Here is a 21447-nt window from a genome sequence, read left to right on the forward strand (position 1 = left end):
TTTCATGTAATCCTCTTTACGCCTTCTCCTTTTATTCTAAATATAAAATAAAATGCAAAACTGATATGCCCTGGAGCATTTTCTCACTCCTTTAAGATTCTGCAACGAGGACTAGCCCCTAAATCTTGGCTTACATAAACTCTTTAAACCTTTCTTTGGGTTTGGAATTTCTTTTGTTGACAAGAGAAATATCTGTAGAGGTTATCTTTAATTTAGGCACATTAAAAGAAAAATATTTATTCATTTTTACTGCCACTATCAATATATATTCCTGAAATGTTGGGGCTGGATTAGCGGTATATACATAGGCATGAATGAAGTCTCTTAAAACTGAGGCCCTATATCCCCAAAATCACATGCAAAATTTGTTGTGTACAGACGTGTTTCTAGAGAGAGGGTTCAATTAGAAACTCTGAAACAACAAAAAATGTTTAATTTTGGCCATTTTTTACATTAAGACTGATGAGAAATACTTTAAACTTAGATTATAATTTGCCACATAAAATGGGTAAGTATAATAAAAGTTTTGGTGCCACAAAACATATATGACCTAATAAAATAACTATCACTATCTGGAAAATGTAGGCACTTTCAATAAGTTAAAAGCTTCAATGCGTGTATTTGTAAAAACAACGAAACACTGCTGAAAGAAATTTTAAAAGATCTAAATAAATGGAAAGACATCCCATGTTTGTGAATAAGAATTAATATTGTAAAGTTAGTAATACTCCTCTAATTGACTACAGATTCAATGCAATCCCTATCAAACCTCAATTGTCTTTTTTTATAAAATTGACTAACTGAAAATAAAATTCATGTGGAAATGCAAGAGATCCAGAACAGCCAAAAAATAATCTTAAAAATGAACAAAGTTGGGATTTCAAACTTCCTGGTTTCAAATTCAGTTCAAAGCTACAGTAATCAAAACAGTATGGTACTGATTAAGGACAGCCATGGGACAACTGAATATCCATATGCAAAAGAATACAGCTAGATCCCTACCTACTTTATTCTATATACAAAAATTAACTCAAAATCAAAGCTATAAAATTTTTAGAAGAAAACACAGGCATAAATCTTTGAGACCTTAGATTAGCTAACAGATTCTTAGATGTGATGCCAAAAACACAAATGGCAAAAGAAAATAATAGATAAATTGGATTTCATCAAAATTTAAAACTGTGCTTCACAGGATACCATCAAGAAAGTGAAAAAGAGAAGCCACAGAACAGAAGAAAATATCTACAAATCATATATCTGATAAGGAACTTATATTCAGAATATATAAAGAACTCATATCTCAACAATAAAAGACAAATAAACCAATTAAAAAATGGGTTAATGATTTGAACAGAAATTTCATTAAAGAGATATAAATGGTCAACAAGCTTATAAAAAAACATTCAACATCTTAGTCATAAAGGAAGTGCAAATCAAAACCACAATGAGATACCACTTCATACCCACTAGGATTGTTAAAATTAAAAAAAAAAAAAATGGACATAACAAGTGTTGGTAAGGATGTGGTGAAACTGGAATCCTCATACATTAATGGTAGGGCTGTAAAATGCTGCAGCCACTTTTGAAAACAGTTTGACTCTCCTGCAAAAAGTAAAACATAGATTTACCATATAACTTTACATAACTCCATATAGCATCAATTCCACTCTTAGGTATACCTACGAGAATTGGAAATGTAGATTCACCCATAAACTTGTACATGAACATTTATAGCAGCATTTTCCTAACAGTAAAAAAGTGAAAAAGTACAAATGTCCACCAACTGAAGAATGACTAAATAAAATGTGGTATATCTATACGACATAATATTTGGCAATAAAAAGAAATGAAGTACTGACATATGCTACAACATGGATGAACCTTGAAAACATCATGCTAAGTGAAAGAAGACAGTCACAAAATACTACACATTGCATAATTCCACTTATATGAGATGTCCTAAATAAGGAAATCCAGAGACAGAAAGTAGATTAGTAACTGCCAGATTCTGGGAAGTGGGGAGGAGGGAAGCAATTGCTAATATTTTTTGAGATTTTTTTGGAGGCTATTTAAGTGTTCTGAAAACAGTTAGTGGTGATGGTTCACAACTCTACAATATACTAAAAACCACTAAACTGTACACTTTAAAGGATGAATTTTATGCATGTAAATTATATCTTAATAAAGCTGTTATAAAAATAAAACAAAAAAGTTTCAAGGTATGAACGAATGATGGGGGTGAGGAATTTGCCAAGCTCAGAAGCAGTTCTCCAATTACAAAAAAGGAGAAAAAAAGAGGACTTAAGTCTTAGTCACTACTTTTTAAGAACATTAAAAAAATTTTCCAGATGATCACAATTACTAACAAGCTCACAAAGCAAAAAGTATTACAGTAAGTTTGTTCTTTAGAATTAATGCATCGGTATGCTATAATTGTATTAAAAACGGTTACTTTATGATGATCAGAGCAGTCTACCACTTGAGGAAAAAAATAAGGATCATTTAAATATACAATTTTTTTTAAGGCTGCTTCAAAGAACTACAGTCTCATATTACCTTGGATGTGCCAAATTTCTAACTTTACTCAATAAAATTAACTGAATAAAAAATTTCAAGACAAGTATTCTACAAGTAACAATTATGCTAATTTAGAAGCTCATACAAAAGAAAACAAAATTAAATACTCAAATCTTTCAAAATTACAGTCCGTTTGCCAAAGTGAACCAGAAACACTACAAAATTCAAATGTTGCACCATACTAAAAAGTTGCCACACTATTACCAAAAAAATTAAAAGTTAAGAATAAAAACTAGTTATTGGCTTTGTACATATGTCATGTTTTATCTACCTGAGGCCTGATCTGGAATAATGTGGTCACCTATTTGTCAAAGTGTGGCACACTCATTTTACTTATTACCATTCAAAAGGAACAGAGACTAAAATTTTTTTCTAATGGTCAACAGGTGCCATTCTTTGAATACTCAATGTATTTAAGGCATGATTTAAAAACCATCGCACACTCCATATCACATCATTTAATCCTACGGCAATCTGAGGGGCAGGAATTACCATCCATTTTACAAAAAGGAAACAAACATCTATACCTTAATCTGACCAAGCAAGTTACTAAAAAAATGTCACTGCCCTCTCCCAAGAAAAAGAAAAGGTCAAATCCAATTTTAAAATTTCATTACAGGCCTAAAGAAAAATTATAAAATGTACTACGGGTATATTTTCTGACAATCAAATGGATATGAAAATGTGTTGATCACACAAGGCTAGTCTCTGGGAGAGTAAGTTGTGGAAGTCAACACTCTGCTACTACTGCCTAACGTCATCATGAATCGACAGCATCTAAGAGGGTGGATAACTGATTTACTTCCTTTTAGTTGTTACTTATAATTCTTACCAAACTCCTTCCAAGACAGACATAGAAAGCCAGAAATGTCAAAATAAAAAAATAATTTATTCTAAATGCATTTGCATTTAAAATATGCACATATGCTTTTCAGAAGAGAAGGGCTGAATGGCATCATTGAATTGTGTGACACTACTCAAAATACTGAAAGAGTTAATGTTTAAAATAATAGCTTACAGAAGCATAGGAAAATAAAATCAACGGAAATACTTACTTTCCCCTCCATGAATGTTTTGTTGTGTAGAAACATGCCAAATCCTTATTTTCCCTAATTATGTTCATTTTGTGCTGAAATCTAGAAGATAAAAATATAGGTAAATTTAGTATAGTGTTATTATATCCTTAAGAGTTTTTCCTGAATCTCCCATACTGTACTTTCATAGCCTGCCATATGGTACTGATTTTAAGGCACAATTTCTTCTATAAGATCATAAGGTTTTAAAGGATAGAATGGTCTGTTCACCTCTTTGTCACAGCCTTTAGCATGCGCTATCCTATAGTGCACGTCTGCTTTCCTCTTATCCTGGGTTTCTTGAGGGTAAGAACTGCCCTCTATCAACATTCCGAGTGTAGAGAATCTAATAAAAAATGTTAAAGTAAATGAATCTTTAAATTTCATATTGCCAAACAATGTCTTGGCACATGATAGGCACCTGAAAATGTTTGCCAAGTGTCAAACGAATTTGAAAAAGGTTTTTCTTGAGTTACTAAGTGCCAGCCATTTTGCTATCACTGTCACTTTAAAGAGAACCTATTGCAAATAAGATTTAACTTAAAAATATCTTCATTATAAAAGTAATGCATGTCCATAGTAAGAAATCTAAAATATTCATAAGTAAATAATCTTTTATCCTAACATCCAAAGATAATCATTCTAACCTCCTTTATTCTAATTAGAAAAACTAGGTATTTTTTAAAAGATTGTCATTTGTACTGCTTAACCCATTTTCCTTTTTATTATTAATCTTTTCCCATGGAATTAAATATTCTTGGAGAAAATTATTTTTAAGGCTACATGGTATTCTACTGTATGAACATACCAGAATAAGTGCAGAAATTGAGAGTATGTGTTTAGAAGCTTTTATAGCAGTTTGGTTAGTGAACTCCTCTGGGTAAACTGGACATAGTATAGTTCAGGACTGTTGAACTTGTGTGATGAATCACATGTGGTATGAGTTTTCTACAGGCCTCAGGCAGAGGGACCATGTTGTGCACAATATTTTAAGATTAGTTTGTAGACTGCAATATTGAAATGTAGAAAATCCAGAATCCATTTATTTCATTTAAAAATTAAAGTTTAGCTAAGTTTACAAGATAAATTGTTTGAAAAGGCTACTAATGAAAGACTGATAAATTCTGAAATACGACATTATTAGTTTTATACTGAATAAAAGTTTGAAATGAATATGGTCATTTATTTCTTCTTCTGTGACTTGGTTATTTCTCCCTACTCTCAATAATTAGAAATGCACTCTAAAAATACTCTAAGATACATACCGGAGTGTCAATAATGCAAACTGAATGGTTGGAATTGTGATTCCCTTAAGCTTTGTTTTTCAAATTTTTATACCTGAATCTAATCTTTTTTAATCAGCAAGTATTCTTTTCATAATTAGAATAAAAACATTTTATTTCAAGAACATTTGTATCAGTTTTTTGAGAGAATTCACACACTATAAAATTCACCTTTTAAAGTGCACAATTCAAGGTGTTTTAGTATGTTCAGAGTTCTACAACTAACACTATTTTAAAAATATTTTTATGACATCAAATGGAAACCCTGCTAGCAGTCATTCCCCATCCTCCTTCACTGTCCAGCACCTGGCCACCACTAATCTACTTTGTGTCACTACGGACTTGCCTATTTTGGACATCTTATATAAATGAAATCATACACTATGTGGTCTTTGCGACTGGCTTCTTTCACTTAGCGTGATGTTTTCAGTTTGCCTGCGTGTGGCATGGATTAGTTTCCTTCTGTTGTATACATAATACTGCATCTTGTCTATCCCATCACCTGCTGATGGACATGTGTGCCACTTCTGTTTTTCGGCGATTATCAATCATGCCATTATGAACATTCGTTTTGTGTGAACATGTTTTCATTTCTTTGCATATATACCTAAGTGGCAAAAACATTTTTAAAGACACTTCTGTTTTGAAATGGTTTTCTACATTCCTACTTGGTTTTGTATTAGCAGAATTAATGAGGACCTCTGTACTCTATGTAGAATTCTCTTCTCTAGATTATCTATATGGCTCACACCTTCACCTCCTTCAAATCTGTGTTTGAATGTCACCTTTACGATCAGGCCTATCCTATCTGCTTTAAATTATGACCACCCTCTTTTATTCTACACTCTCTTCCCGATAACTCCTGCTCATTTTTCCTCCATGGCACCTTTCATAGTTTAATGTGCAATTTGTTATATTTATTATTCATGTAATCCTACTTGAATATCCAGAGAGAGGTATTTTTGTCTGTTAAGCTCATTAATATATATTTATCTCCCCAGAGCCTACAAGAGTGTCTGACATGAAACTGGTATTCAATAAGTATTTGAATGAATGAATAAAATGCAGCAATCCCATAGGAAATTCTGATGTCCACTTCAATCTTGATGTTCTAAGAGGTACTCTCAAATAAAGTTTTGTCACACTGTCTGGAAAAGCATCAATTCATGCTCTGAGGAATAATAAAAGAACCACAAGTGACAAAAAGTGAGAAAATGTCCCAAAAGTGAAAAATATATGTTTACAGATGATATTTTCCCTTATATAACTGAAGATTGGAACACTGGAAGAAAAAAGAAGACACAAAAAGTGAATGGCTGATATTGAGGAGAGGAGTTTGGATTCCTAGTCCGTAATTTAAGATATCTTAAGAATGACTAACCCTGTACCAAGGGCCTATCTTGGGAAAACTGACAGGGAAAAAAAATGTGAGTAAAGACTGGCTGATTTTATTAAGGACCTTGGAAATTAAAATGAAAGTTTGAAAAATAATAAAGACTTTTAAATGACAGTCACAAAGAACTTAGAGTATGACCCAGAAGGAATGAAGAGATGCCTAATAAATCTAGAGAGAAGCAAAATAATTTCACAACGATAAAGCAAATTTAAGAATAAAAAAATAAACAAACAAACAAAAAAAACTAAAGAATGACTTTATTAGATATCACAGATTTGGGGGAATATGTAACCCAAATAGGTCTTTTAGCAGAAGAGTTAAAACAAATTTCACATCAAGAAGGCTTATCTACAACTTTTTGAAGACATAGCAACTTGGGGGTGATGAAAGCACCAAATTCCAAAGAGTTTTTAGAAGAAATAAAAGGAGAGAGAAGATATAACACATTAATATAAAATTAAACTACTAGAAGACATACAAATTTGCCAAAATGTTTATGAAAATATATTCAATGTTACTATCAGGGAAATGCAACTCAAACCACAAGATAATGCTTCACATCTATTAGGATGTCTATTAACAACAACAATAACAAAGACAAGTTTTGGTGAGGATGTAGAGAAACTGGAACTCTTGTACACTGTTAGTAGGAATGCAAAATGGTGCAGCGGCTATGGAAAACAGTCTAGAAGTTCCTCAAAAAATTGAAAATAGAACTATCATATGATCCAGCAATCAAACTTCTGGGTATTTACCCAAAAGAACTGAAATTAGGATCTCAAAGAGAAAGCACTCTGGTATTCACTACAGCATTATTCATAATAGCCAAGGTGTGAAAACCACCAAAATGTCCATCAAGAAATGAATGGATTAAAAAAAAAAAAAAAGTGGTATATACATACACTGGAATACTACTTGGCCTTAAAAAAGGAAATCCTGCAATATATAAGGACATGGGTGAACCTTGCAGGCATTATACTGAGTGAAACAAACCACTCACAGAAGGAAAAACACTGCATGATTCCACTTATATGAATAATCTAAAACAGTCAAACTCACAGAAGCAGAGAATACAATGTCATTGGCCAAGGACTGGGATGAGGTGGAAATGGGGAGAAGGCAAGATGAGTAAGTTCTAGAGATCTGCTGTATAGCATTATGCCTATGGACAACAATACTGTATTATACACTTAAAAATCTACTAAGAGGGTAGGTTTCATGTTAAGTGTTCTTACCACAATAAAATAAAAATTTTAAATTTTTAAAAAACTATTGACTACTTGGCCAATTAGAAGAAACAGTACATTCCTGATGTAGATTACAATGCTGACAGAAAAATACAATGTAGGATTAAAAAAGTACTTTTATTCTTTGGATGTCAGTAGAAGTTCCTATGGCCAAAATCAGCACATCTATTACTTGTCTCCACTATTTTAGGAAATAACAAATGATACTGCTATTCTATATCCAATCCTGAATAATCACCACCAAAAAAAGGCTAGTAAATGGCAGTGCACTTTACGGCAGAAAATCACTCCTCTATTTGAAAAGCTTGCTTTCACACACTATTATATTTAGGCAGGGGTACATTTGAGAGGTAAGAGAAGGAGGAGATACTCACTTAAGTAGCCAAGTCAACCCCAGAATTAACGGGATGATTTAATGCTATTATTGGTGTCTGCACAGGCTCAAAATGGAAATCAGGATAATGCTTTTCCATTTTGAACCCTTAGTAAAGATTAACCTGAAATTGAGTTTAGGTGACCCTAACCAAAAAATTTATGACATGTCCTGAAATTATGCAACGACTAGCTTTTATGAGTACTCATCGCATTAACGATTATACTAGGGCATTTACTACTCACTTATCTATATTTTTTTGTCCCCATAACAACACCATGATACAGGTACGATTCTCCCCATTTCACTGACAAGAAAACTGAGTTAGGAAAATTAAATCACACAAGCTGGTAAGTAGTTGGGCCGGGCTTTGGACTCGACTTGCTTAACTTGTCCTTAACCTAAACTCTAATATCTTCCCTCAAATTTAGGAAACCAAAATAAATTCATTCTGACCATGTAATTAATTATAGATTTATCATTTGACAGCACATTCTTAAATTAATTTATAACTAATTCCAATTATTTATCTTCACCTGGAAATATGACCAGGCACTTATTGGAAACAACTTTGAAACCCACAATTTCAAGCAGTGAAACAAATTACTATACTCAAACACAGGACAAAAGAAATCAAAGAAAAATGAAGACTCCAATGCTGAAAAAGTCTACCATCTAAAAAAATAAACTTTTAAAATATTTCCGTCTATAGATAAGCTTTAAATTTTTTAAACAAGGTGTTCAAAACATATGAGCATAGAAATTTGCTACCAATAAGTGATTTTAGGATAATCTATAAGGAGAGTTCGACACCAGAAACATACTATTTTAACTAGCACTGAGCTTTTAAAATAACCAGATTAATGAGATCTGAGGCTGGGAACTACTTCCCAAAAGCATAATATTAACCTCTCCAAATTTTCAAGCAAACCTATTTTATATTCTCAGTAAAACCTCAACCACTTTGTGATAAAGTTATTTCATCTAATGAAGGCAACTGGTCTGGAAACTGCATTAACTTTTTCCAGACCATGAGGATACTTCGAGATACACAGATAATTCACTAGTGGATAATGGCAATGCACAAATAGCAAGAAAAATAGGACAAGAACATTTGTACTGATTAAGTACTATTCAAAGTGACCGTTAGAAAAATTCCTAGAGAACCACTGGAAAATGGATGAAGGCAAGTCTAGGGTCCCTCCTAGTGTAGTGGTCAAATGGTGATTCAATGTGAGAAGACCGACATGGAATACCTCCCCGTAGCATAGATACCAAAGCTGCTATTCCACATAATAAATGTTAACTGACTAGCACAAGCAGCTACATTAATACATACACTGAAGTAGTTTTACTATTCAATCTAACACCAAGGTAACAGTGGTGAATTTTAAAAGCATTACTCAATGACCAAAGACTAGTAATAACTGCCATTTACTGGCTGCATGAATTTGAACAAGTCTCTTCTTAGAATCACAATTCATCTGTACAATAGCGATGACAGTACCTATTCTCAAAGAGCTCTGAGGACTAAATGAGATAACTCAAATAAAAGACTTAGTGTGATGCTTGGCTCAGAATATGCACTCAAAACTATTAATTGCAATCATAATAATCATTACAGTACTTTAAATATACCATCCCAGAGAAGCAATGATTGTTTTGAGTATTTCTATTACCTTCCATTTTCAAGATTTCTTCCAGGCCTCTGTACATCTTAAGGCATTTGGGGGGTAGTTACCATTATTACTTTAAGTCTTTTATCTATTAATATCAGTCCTTCTACTATTCAATGTATATCACCAATGTATGTCACCTGGAATGTCTACCATCAAAAACTCTGTTTTATTAATTTAATCGGTATTCATAGTTTTTACCTACTCATTCAAAAATAACTATACCAACATATATTTCTTAAACTGGGTGGAACATATGAGGGTGTCATTACTTTATTATTTTATTCTTTATAATTTATCTTTCCTAAAACATTTTTAAAAGAAAAAATATATAAGATAGGCCAAGATAACTACAGCTGAAAAAATTTTTAATTATCTTCTCAACTATTACCTAATACTTAAGCTTCTTTATTTCAATGCTATTCCTATAAAATACTGTTCTTTTGCATGTCAATCTTATTTACTACATTTTAGATATCCTCCACTTAGGCACCTTCATTTCTGCAATAGTGTCTCACTTCAAATTTTCAAAGACCGACTCTTCTTTTTGATGAGAAAAACTCAAGTTTATATGCCCGCTGTAACTAAATCACATTGAAATCACTTTTTGCAAGCTGGCTCAGCTGTTTTCATTCTATATCTTAACATTACAACACCAACAGAACTTTTTTGCAACTTCTCAGTTTGTTCTTTTAAAAACTGTACTAGGGTTAAAAAGTCAAATTCAGGGCAACACAGGCATTTCAACTACATTCACCTTTTTCAATAAATTCCCTTGCTTCATGCTTTCGAAAAAACATTTAATGTTCTCACATTTTTTGTGACTGGCAGTAAAACTGACAATCCATTTAAAATCATTTATGGATAAAATGAGAATGATCTTTTAAAAGACATTATTTTGACACAAAATTGCGTATTTTAAGAGTCCATTGAGCAGAAGCCTGCATCAAATTGACACATAGAACAAAAAGCAGGATGAAGGGACTCAACTTCAGGGCACCCAAGCAGATTATAGCCAGGCTAAAAGCAAAAGAATTTGCACACTGAGCAAAATTAAGTGTATGTGCATGGCTTGTGTTAAGTAAATACTCTAACAGAGCATTCCTTTACCCAGGAATGAATGAGTGAGTGTACTCAGAAAAGTAATACACTAGTGAATGAAGGAACTGGCTTTAATCAAAGCTATTGGCATGACCAACTGGAACTGATTATTACACAAATATGAAAACTCCTTGAGAGCAGATATGATACTAATTTTTCCATTTTGAGTCTGTAAAGTGAAAGAATAAACTTTCATCATTAATTCTGCTCTTAAGTGAATTAAAAACATGAGTTTGTCTTGAAATGGATCAAAAACTAAGACAGATAGTTGGATAGATATGTGATAAAGCAAGTACAGTAAAATGTTAATGTGAAAATCTTGGAGGTGAGTATATGAGTGTTTAATGTAAAGTTCCTTCAACTGGCTTAGGTGAAAACTTTTATGCTGGGGGAAAATTACCTTTTCCTTTATTTTCTGACCTAACTCTCCTACAACAGAAATACTGTTTTTCTGCTACATTATGAAACTACATCTGAAAATATAATAGATATTCACATGATAGGAACTAATTTATGAACTTAATGCTTCCTCATACAGGAATATCCCACTGAAAATGCAGAGGGAAGGAGAACCATTGTTAAGACAAAGGCTAATCCTGAGTAATAACTGAGGAGAGAATCCCTTAATACTGTCTTCTTAAAGACCTAGTTTCGTTTATAACTGGATTCAAAATCTGAGTGAATTATATCACTAAGTTAGCTCAGTTTAAAATAAAAGGTAAAAAATATAAATGGTTAACAGACATTAATTTTTACCCATATTAAAAAGCTACAACTAGACTGTCTTAGATAAAATGTGCTGTGTATAGAGGACAACTATTATAAACTTTAACCTTTTTTTAAATTTTTAACTTTTAAAACTTCATGTTTTAATATATAACTTAAGTAGACAAAAGCATTTCCTTCTAAATAAACAGCAAATCAGTATGTGTAATGTGTACTATAACTTACCATATAAGGATTTTTAAACAGCTATAAAATAGATCACAAAGTAGTTTTAGTACAGCCCGTCTTATCTTTCTTGCTGAAGAACTCAGTAACTCCAGAGGATAAATGTTAGAGAGAAAGCCAGTGGTAATATCAAATTTCAGGGAACAATCATATCTCCTAATAATTGCCCAAGAGTAATAATAGTGAAACCTTCACATTGTCTGTCACATAAAAATACTTTTTAAAATACTTCCACCATCATAGGGTAGGGCAAAATTATCTAAGACACCCCCACACTCCATTCTCTTTAAAAAACCTATTTCTTGCAAATTAGACTAATTTCCAATTAGAAAGTGGATATATACTCATGAAATTAGAATTCAAAAGCAACCACTACATCTGAAGAAACAATTTTTAATAGTATCTTAACAGGAAGAGGCCCAAGCATCTATGCCATAGCAGTTAATTTTATTGGCTTTTGAGTCTATTCAGTGTGAATCAAATATGAAAAAAGATACCTGCCTCTTTATATTTTAATCATATGCATGCTGATTTCATGTGATGGAATAATTCTTATTTCTCACAAAATAGACTTGTATCTGTTGTAACAACAACAACAACAAAAAAAAACATTTTTTCTTCCCTTTCCAGAACTTAAAAATGCCTTGAACTATTCACATGAAAAAAAACTAAGAAATGTGTTCACTTAAGCAAGTCTGTGAAATGGATGCTATAGATCATTCACATTTTTAGTTTTACATATTCTTGAAACTTTTTAGACCTAATTTTTGTTTCATTTTATCTTTTAGGTTAATTTGGCTTATGCGAGAACAAATGTACTGATAGTTCAATAAATTCTTCAGCTCACAGACACTTAATAATCTTGCTCTATTATGATAAATAGACCCTAATGAGTAAAAGAGATTTTCAATTGCCATATTTTAACTTGTAGCTGTTTTTCCTATCACTACAGTAAATGCATGATAGGGGACAAAATTTCCTAAGCATAAAATAAATATAACTCAAAAGTTTTACAGTAAGCATGCTAATATCCAAACAATATTCTCTTTATATGTAGAAAAAGAGAAGGAGTTTGAGTTGCTACAATTTCTCTTTCATCCAATACAAAATAGCAACAAAATGTAGATTTCTAGTTTGACTCTTTTGGAAATTTCCCTTATTCTCAACTCTGCTACAGTGCTTCACAGCTTACAGAACACTCCCAAACCTATCAGGTAACGAAATAAAGGAAAATTCCACTTTAAAAATTAAACCCATCAGCTCTAAGGTTTGGGAGGAAAATGGCTTATTTATTCTAACATTTGATAAACATCCAAAAAATATTCTGTATCTTGACTAGAAGTTTGAGGGAGAACTCAATAGCACTAAATGACTAAGGAATACGAGTCTGAAATCTGTGTGTAAGAATTTAAATTTAATATAATTAGTGGAGAACTTATTATATATCAGAAAAAGTCTCCTACATTCATAACCTCATCAATCCTTCAATTATGTTCTGACAACAATACTTGACAAAATCAGAACATCGAAATAATTATTTTAGATTGCTTTAGGGGTTTTGTTTTTAATCTGCCCATCAAAAGACCAAATTCTTACTGATCAGTTGCACAGAGATATTGCCAATCAGTGTGTGCTAAATATGTGAACAGTGGTTAGCCAGTGTGGTCTACTTCTAAGGGCAACTTAGAGTGCTAAAACTACAAAATTCCACTGATTTTAGACTTTGTTGTTTTAGAGATCACTCTTCTTAAGTAGTGCATAAAAGTACAAGTAAAACTCAAATATATAGACTATTGAACAAAGTTAAGAGCATCTTAAAAGAACGACTAGCGAACTGAATGTTTATCTTTATTGACTGAATCACACTTAAAAGGACAGAGGGGAGGGAGTCTGTGGGGCTGGGAAAATGGGGTGAAGGATTAAAGAAGTTCGAATTAGTAGTTGACAGATGATCACGGAGATGGAGAACATGGCATAGGGAATGCAGTTAGCATTAATATGATGGCTAGGTGGAGGACTAGGGGAAAGAGGGAACAATTGGGCAGATTGTTTTATGCACTATATAGATATCTAACCAATGTACTGTATACTTGAAACTAATTTAAATTTTAAAAAAGTACCTTTACACAGGTTACTGTTCTTAAGTGAGCAAAGATGATCACAATCATGCCTTAAGTTATAAAGATATCCCCTAAATCTGTGATTCTCAAAGGAGCTCCTATGATTAAGAATCACGATTAAGAACCATAATTGGCATGTGCTGAGCATGTGAATGTTGCTGATGCAAAAAAATGTTTTGAAAACCACTGATTAAAATTCTGAATTAAAGTAATGGTTGGGGCGGGGGACTTCTGGTCAAGATGACAGAACTGGTAAACACCGTACTTGCCTCCTCTCACACCCACATCAAAATTACAACTACAGAACAACCATTGTTGAGAATCATCTGAAGTCCAGCTGAAGAAAAGTCCTATAACTAAGGATATACAGAAGAAGCCATGTTGAGGCTGGAAGGAGGGCAGACATACAGAATTGGCTGGTCCCACACTCACATGTGGCAGTTAAAAATTGGGAGGGATATCTTGGCTTAGGAGGTCCCCCTGAGGAATGAGGGGTCCCAGCTCCACACCACGCTCCCCAATCCAGAGCTTCAGTATTAGAAAGAGAAGTCTTCACAACTTCTGGCTGTGAAAACCAGCAGAGACTGTGGCTATGTGAGATGGAAGGTGGCTGGAGTCACAGACATTTCTCTGAAGGGGCCCATGCACAGACTTACTTGCTAACAGACTCATTTGCTCTGAACTTCAGCGCTGGGGTGGCTTCTAGAAAAGTGCCAGCGACATGCTAGGAAGATCTGAATTTTCTGGCTTCAAGGTGAGGGCTGGAGGGGCAGCTTTCTACCAAACAGAAGTGCTTGTAAAATCTATTGCTCTTTTGTTGAGCAATAGATAAGGTGCAGACACAGGCAGGCACCTTATCTGAGTTTCCATCAACCTAGCTAACACTGGTCACCCCGGCCTGGTGATTCCCTGACATCCCATCTCACCCAACTTTTGGACCCACCCAAGACACTTCCAGCAGCTTTTCCATACAAATGGCCTGTCCTGGCTCATGCAGAGGACTTTCCTAAATAGTGTCTCAAAGGTTCATAAACCCCAAACAAGCAGCATCTGGCCTGTGTGCCCCTTACCTCTTGCTGAGCAGCCCCAAGCCCAGCATTAGTGGCAGCCAGCCTCAGTTCATAGCTTAGCCTCTCCCTGGCACCTCCAAGCCCAGCACAAGTGGAAACCATCTGCAGATCACTGCTCATACCAAGTGGCCCCAGGCAGGGCACAGGCAATGGCTAACTCTGGCATGCAACAAAGCCCCTCCCAAGAAGTCCTAGAATCAACACACCTGGTGGCCAGCTTCAGACCACACCAGAGCAACACCCAACTGCACAAATGATACACCCAAAGGGAAGACTCCACAGGCACCAGAGCCCTGCTAAAGCAAATCTTGCTCCCTATACAACAATTCCTCCACTGTAGCCATAGCCAGCCCTCACAACCAATCAGCCTAAGTAAGGGTCAATACTTCCCAGTGACATGCAAACTGCGAGCAAGGCTCAACTACAACAAGAGGGCACAAACAACCTACCAGATGCACCAAGGGACACACCTGGAGCACCCAGTTCAGATGACCAGGGGGACTGTGCTGCTTGGCCCCAGAGGACACCTACTACATGAGGCCACTCAACTAAGACTGGGAGATACAGCAGCTCTACCTAATACACAGAAACACAAGGAGGCAGCCAAAATGAGGAGACGACGAAACATGTCACAAATGAAAGAACAGAACAAAGCTCCAGAAAAAGAACTAAACAAAATGGAGACAAGCAATCTACCAGATGCAGAGTTCAAAACACTAGTTATAAGGATTCTCGATGATCTCAGTGAGAACTTCAACAAAGAGAAAGGAAACATAAAAATGGAGACAGAAAACATAAAAGAACCAGTCAGAAATGAAGAATACAATAACTGATATGAAGAAAACATTAGAGAGAACAACAGATTAGATGAAGAGATTTGGAAGATAAGGTAGCAGAAAACACCCAATCAGAACAGCAAAAAGAAAAAATAATCCAAAAAAATGAGGACAGTTTAAGGCAGGAGACCCCAACTTTTCTGGCACCAGGGACGGGTGCTCCTATGAGAATCTAATGCCTGATGATCTGAGGTGGAGCTAAGGTGGTGATGCTAGCACTGGAGAGCGGCTGCAAATACAGATTAAGCCTCTTGCTGTGCAGCCCAGTTCTTAACAAGCCATGGATCAGTCCGCAGCCCTGGGGTTGGGGACCCTGGTTTAAAGGGCCTCTGGGACAACATTGAGCATACCAACATTTGCATCATAGGGGTATCAGAAAGGGAAGAGAGAAAGTAAAGGATTGAAAACCTATTTGAAGAAATAATGACAAAAAACTTCTGTAATCTGGTGAAGGAAACAGACACACAAGTCCAGGAAGTGCAGAGTCCCAAACAAGATGAATCCACTGAGGCCCACACTGAGACACATCGCAATTAAAATAGCAAAGGTTAAAGACAAAAATCTTAAAAGCAAGAGAAAAGCAGTTAGTTACCTACAAGGGAGCTCCCATAAGACTGTCAATCTAAAGAACAAAATAAATGAGCAAATAAAACAAACTCATAAATAGTGAACATTTGGATAGTTGCCAGATGAGAGGGAAGTTGGGGAGGATGAGTGAAAAAAAGGAAATACAAATTGGTAGTTACAAAATAGTCATGGAGATGTAAAGTACAGCACAGCGAACATAGTCAATAATATTGTAATAACTATGTATGGTGTCAGATGGGCACTAGATTTATCAGGGTAATCACTTCATAAGTTATATAAATGTCTAGTCACTAAGGTGTACACCCAAAACTAATATAATACTGTAGATTGACTAATTAAAAAATAAAAAATTATTAAAAAAGATAATGGGGCAGGATGCTGCCCCATAAGAGACACTATTATGAGAAACACGACTAAGATTTAGTGGACAAGATACCCTTCAGTGTACAAGAGGATCTCATAGATCGAAGAAATGTCCTCAATTAACTTTCAAATATCCAAGTGTTCACATAGGTAAACACCTATTTATAATTAATCCTAGAACTTAATTCTATATTAAATCACCAAGTACATTTTTGTTTAATATGCACATAATTTTCCAAGACTACACCTATCAGGTAAATTGAGAGATTATACTTTGAGTTCTCTCAGCTTTTGAGAGTCTATATTTTATCTTCATTTTCAAAAGATATTTTTGCTGTTTTTTTCGGTACTTTAAAGTTGTCACTTGTCTTCTTGCTTGCATGGTTTCTCTGCTGTAACTCTTATCTTTGTTCCTCTGTATATATAATGTTTCTCTTTTCTTTAGCTACCTTCAAGTCCTTTGTTTATATCAATTTGAATATGTCTGGGTGTGTTCTGTTTACACTGCGGGGGCAGGTATTTATCCTGCTTGGTGTTCTCTAAGCTTCTTGGATCTGTGGTTTGATGTCTGACATTAATTTTGGAAAATTCTGTATTATTTCCTTAAATATTTCAATATTCTGCTCTGTTCTCTCCTGGGATTCCAATTACATATATATTAAAATATTATCCCTAAGCTCGGATGTTCTTTTTCAAAACTTTTTGTGTTTCAGTTGGATAATTTCTACTGACATCTAAAAGTTCACTGATTCTTTCCTTGGCTGTGGCAAATCTACTGACAAGCCCAAAGACATTCTGCATCTCTTCACTGTGTAATGAAATTTCTTGCCTTTCCTTCTTGTTTCTTAGTTTCTATCTCTCAGTTGAAATTACCCATCTAATTTTACATGTTGTCCACTTTTCTGTTCATACATTTAACATATTATAGTTAAATTCCCTACCGAATAATAGCATCTATGTTAATCAAAATAGTAGTTCTGATTGCTCTTTCTCTTGGGAATCGTTTTTTGCATTTGCATGCCTTGTAATTTTTTGTTGAAAGCCAAACATGTTGTATAGGACACTAGAGCTTAAGGTAAATAATTTTTGTGACTAGAAATGGGCATGCCTTTTCTTTGCTAGGTCTTTAGTGCAGGACGTTAATCTGTTTCGGAGTTGGGCTGGGTTTATAATTTGCTGTTGCTATGGTTATCCTCACAGTGTTACCACAGCCTTCAAATTTCTGCACAATAGCTCATGCATATGGTTGGGGGGTGGTTTACTAAAGCAATGTATTTTTTATTCTTTGTGCTGTGCCTCTTTGCATAATCTTGTTCTGCTCTTCCTAGTACTCTGCAGCGAATTCTTATTCAAAGCTTCTTAACTTGGTGGCAGGGGCCTATGGGTACAGTCTCTGTATTTCTGATTAATATCCAGTCTTAGGCATACTCTATGTCCCTGGATCTCAAGGGTGCCATCTTGTTTCCTCTGGCTTTAGTTTGGGCCCCAGTGCTCCCTCCCCCAGAGAACATTCTTTCCCTCTCCTCTAGTCTTCCTCCAGCTCAAGAAATGCTCATCAACAGTGCCAAAAGAGATGCCCCTTCCCTCAAGAGATTAGGGCTTTTGTTCCACTGAAAAAGCAGAGGGAAAGAATCAAACCATTTTTTTGCCCGTCCTGATAGCTCTGCTGCTACTCCTCATCTCTAAGTCAGCACCATAATACACACTACTCACGGCTCTTTCCAACATCTTCTAGAAGTACCTAGTGAGGTTTATGGATAAAGAGATGGGAAGAAGGTACATGCAACCTTCATCAATTTGTTAGCTATTCTAGCTGAACTCTTACCAGTGTCCAGTGTGTTTAACAAAGGTGAATGTGAATTCATATCTATTCTTTCTCTTTTTAAATTCTGGCCAGTGATTTGCTCTATAGCCTCAGCTCTTCCACAAATTAAAAAAAAAAAAAGTCATGAATTTTAAGTTAGTTCTTTTTTGCCGTAACAGTGGGTGCCAAAGCTAGTGGTTATGTTATTTATAAATTATTTCAGGATACTAGGTGTTACAAATTACTTGGAAAAAGGCTGTATTTATTTGGTTTGATAAAGCTGAGAAGCACTAACTTAAAGAATCTTTCAAACAACTCCCCTTTAACTACTTTTAAATATTACAGTCACATTTAGGCCTAAAATTATTAGTAGCAATCAATTTTTGCTATAGTTTGTCTGCATAGCCTTTCTAATGGCAGACATACTGCAGCGATATTGCAGGTTCAGTTCCCAACCACTGCAATTAAGCAAGTATTGCAATAAAGTGAGTACTAATTTTTTTGCTGGTGGAGATTCTTGACTTCAATTTGTAAAAACACAACATCTGTGAAGTGCAATAAAGTGAAGCACAGTAAAACAATGTATGCCTGTATTTTACTAATTTTAAGTACCTCAACCAGAGAAGCAGGTGAAAGGTATGTTCAATAGAAACCTCACATTCACCTGTGTAAATAGACGTGGTTGAGGAATGGAAACAAATTAATTAAAACTTTTTATTTCAACCTCAATTTCTATCTACTGAAAGGCAGAGTGTACTATCAACCTTTTCACAAATAAAGCCAGTATTGGTACAGTCCACCTAGCTGACCTTTATTTGTGGATAATGTTAAATTCTTACAAATAACTCATGCTTTCCATGAATCCATAACTTTTTCACCAATAACATTCATATTTTTTGGACTATTTACTTATTACTGCCCCTTTACAAAAAGAGGAAAATCCATTGCCTCCCAATGTAATACAGATGGTAGTACGTTCCATGAAGTAGACTATAGCCTTAGAGTTCTTGACATTTCTATCTCTTAATAACCCTCTGACTCCTCTTTTCCTCCCTTAACATGTTCTAACTTCCTATTTTCAATCTAGGAGTATAATATTTTCTAAACAAGATCTCATGTTCCACTGTGATATTAATAACAAAAAAAAAGTGACACATAGCTGCTTAAACATTTTATAGTACACTTAAAAAGTTAACAAGGTTTTATATGTTAAATTAAGTCAAACAATAAAGCACTCTCTAGAAACCAAAGAATAGTGAAATCAAGTCTTTTTGTGCACTAATTTTTGACAAGTAGTTTTCTAAATTTCCTCTTTAAGCAAGTCCTTTTTCATATTCCCATAGACTAAGAGTACTAGTAGTACTCAACAAAACCTGAACACTGTGAGCAATTTCCTCAAAGTCTGCAGACAGTACTTTCAAACACATAAATCTATTAGAGCCATAAAATAAGAAAATACAGTAAGAAAGGCAATCACTGGGGCAGGTCCTGAAGAAATATTTGGAAACCTTACTTTTTCCCTAAAACACTACTCTCCAAGTAGTTCAAAATTACCCTACAGCATCAGGTAGAGGTCCTTTTTTAAGGAGGATCAGGGTGAGTCAAGGGGAAAAAGCAGAGAGAGGAAATCATTATTTTGGGAGACCACTGCCACATGGGGCGGGGAGATTTTTTACTTTTTTCTCCAAGAAACTGATAAAGGAAATAATCTCAAGAGTGGTTAACTGAACACCCTACAATAAGGAGACAATATAAGGGAAGGCACTCTCCTTAAGTGCATTAAATCAAATCTGCGTTTAACAGCCACTTCACTGGGCGTCCAAGTCCTACTTTACCCACTCCAAAGGCCGCATTCAGAGGCTAAAATCACACAGTAGCAGAGGAAAGGCCACCGTGAATAAGCTACTGTGCAGGAAGGAAAAGCTTTGAGGAAAACTTGATTTTGGAAAAGGGAGAAACTGAAAAAGAAATGACGTGGATGCTCTCCATTTCCTAACAAAACGAAACAAGGCTAAACAAAGAAAGTCAAAGTCTGGGGCTTGGGGGAGGGCTGACCCAAGGAAACGAGAGTTGTTAGCATCTAGCAGGAAGAGTACTCAGGCTACAAGGCTGGAAGGGAATCCCGAGGGCGGAGCCCAGAGGGGAGTAAGGGGTGTGTGGGGTAAGGATGTGCGGGGTAAGGATGTGCTGAGGGGAGTGACAGGCCTTAGGTGGGTAGAAAACCAAAAAACGAAGCAGAAAGAGGGGTGGGGCTGACCAAGGCAGCGCCCCGAGCGAATGTCACTCGGATGGGGGGGGGGGTCCGACAGGAGGAACCAGACCGGCAGCCTGGGGGGAGGGTAATCTGCTTTCCTTAACAGATGGACGCTGCAGTGGCCAAGACACCATTCCTTCTTTTCCCTGCCCTTAGCTCCCCGAGTCCCCGCGGCGTGCGTAGCGGGTAACGCAAAGCCCGAGTCTGGTGCCCGGAGTGGTTTACCTTGCGGGAGGCTGGAGAAGCTCCAATCCGAGCTCCTCCCGCCGCCGGCTCTGCGTCCAAAGTGGGATGAAGCGACCTCCGACCTTCTCTTCCTCACCACTTCCCCTTTCTCCCGCCGGCGCCTTGTAGCTCAGCTGCCGCGGGTTCCTGATGCCGCGGCGGCGCTGCCTCCCCGCCCCCTCCGCCTCCGCCTCCTCCCTCTGCCTCTCAGAGGCTCACTCTGGAGGCCGCCATCTTCGCTCGGGCTTAGAGCGACCACGCTCTAACACGCCTGCGTCGCCCCCACCCAGGCCGTCACGAGACCCTGTCAGCTGATTTCAACTTTTCCGTCTTCTGCCCCGCCCCATCGCGTACATTGCCCCGCCCTCCCTGCCCTATTCTCCCTCTTTCCCCAAAATTCCGTAGTTCGCCGGCAAGCCCCACGACGCCCCCAGCAATTACACATGCGCAGAGTGGCGAGGCCGACTGTGGGATTCGGAGTCCACGCAGCGCGTGAGGAGGACCCACCCT

The 21447-nt window shown here is 36.0% G+C and overlaps 1 protein-coding gene across 4 annotated transcripts in view; it reads right to left on the minus strand.

The window, feature by feature from the left end:
• Positions 1-21207, minus strand: part of DNAJC13 (DnaJ heat shock protein family (Hsp40) member C13) — a 104237-nt gene extending 83030 nt beyond the window's left edge. The window contains exons 1-3 of one of the 4 annotated variants that reach the window (XM_025043571.1): positions 20938-21207; positions 3882-3996; positions 3633-3713 (exon numbers count right to left, since the gene is read on the minus strand). In XM_025043571.1, the coding sequence (XP_024899339.1) occupies positions 3633-3713; positions 3882-3904 (104 nt within the window). In that variant the 5' untranslated portion in view covers positions 3905-3996; positions 20938-21207. The remainder of the gene's footprint in view (positions 1-3632; positions 3714-3881; positions 3997-20937) is intronic. The other 3 variants (XM_025043572.1, XM_015585797.2, XM_006907245.3) reach the window with 3 other exon arrangements.
• Positions 21208-21447: the final 240 nt, after the last annotated feature.

This window comes from Pteropus alecto, unplaced genomic scaffold (genome assembly GCF_000325575.1).
Source record: "Pteropus alecto unplaced genomic scaffold, ASM32557v1 scaffold92, whole genome shotgun sequence".
Classification (NCBI taxonomy): domain Eukaryota; kingdom Metazoa; phylum Chordata; class Mammalia; order Chiroptera; family Pteropodidae; genus Pteropus; species Pteropus alecto.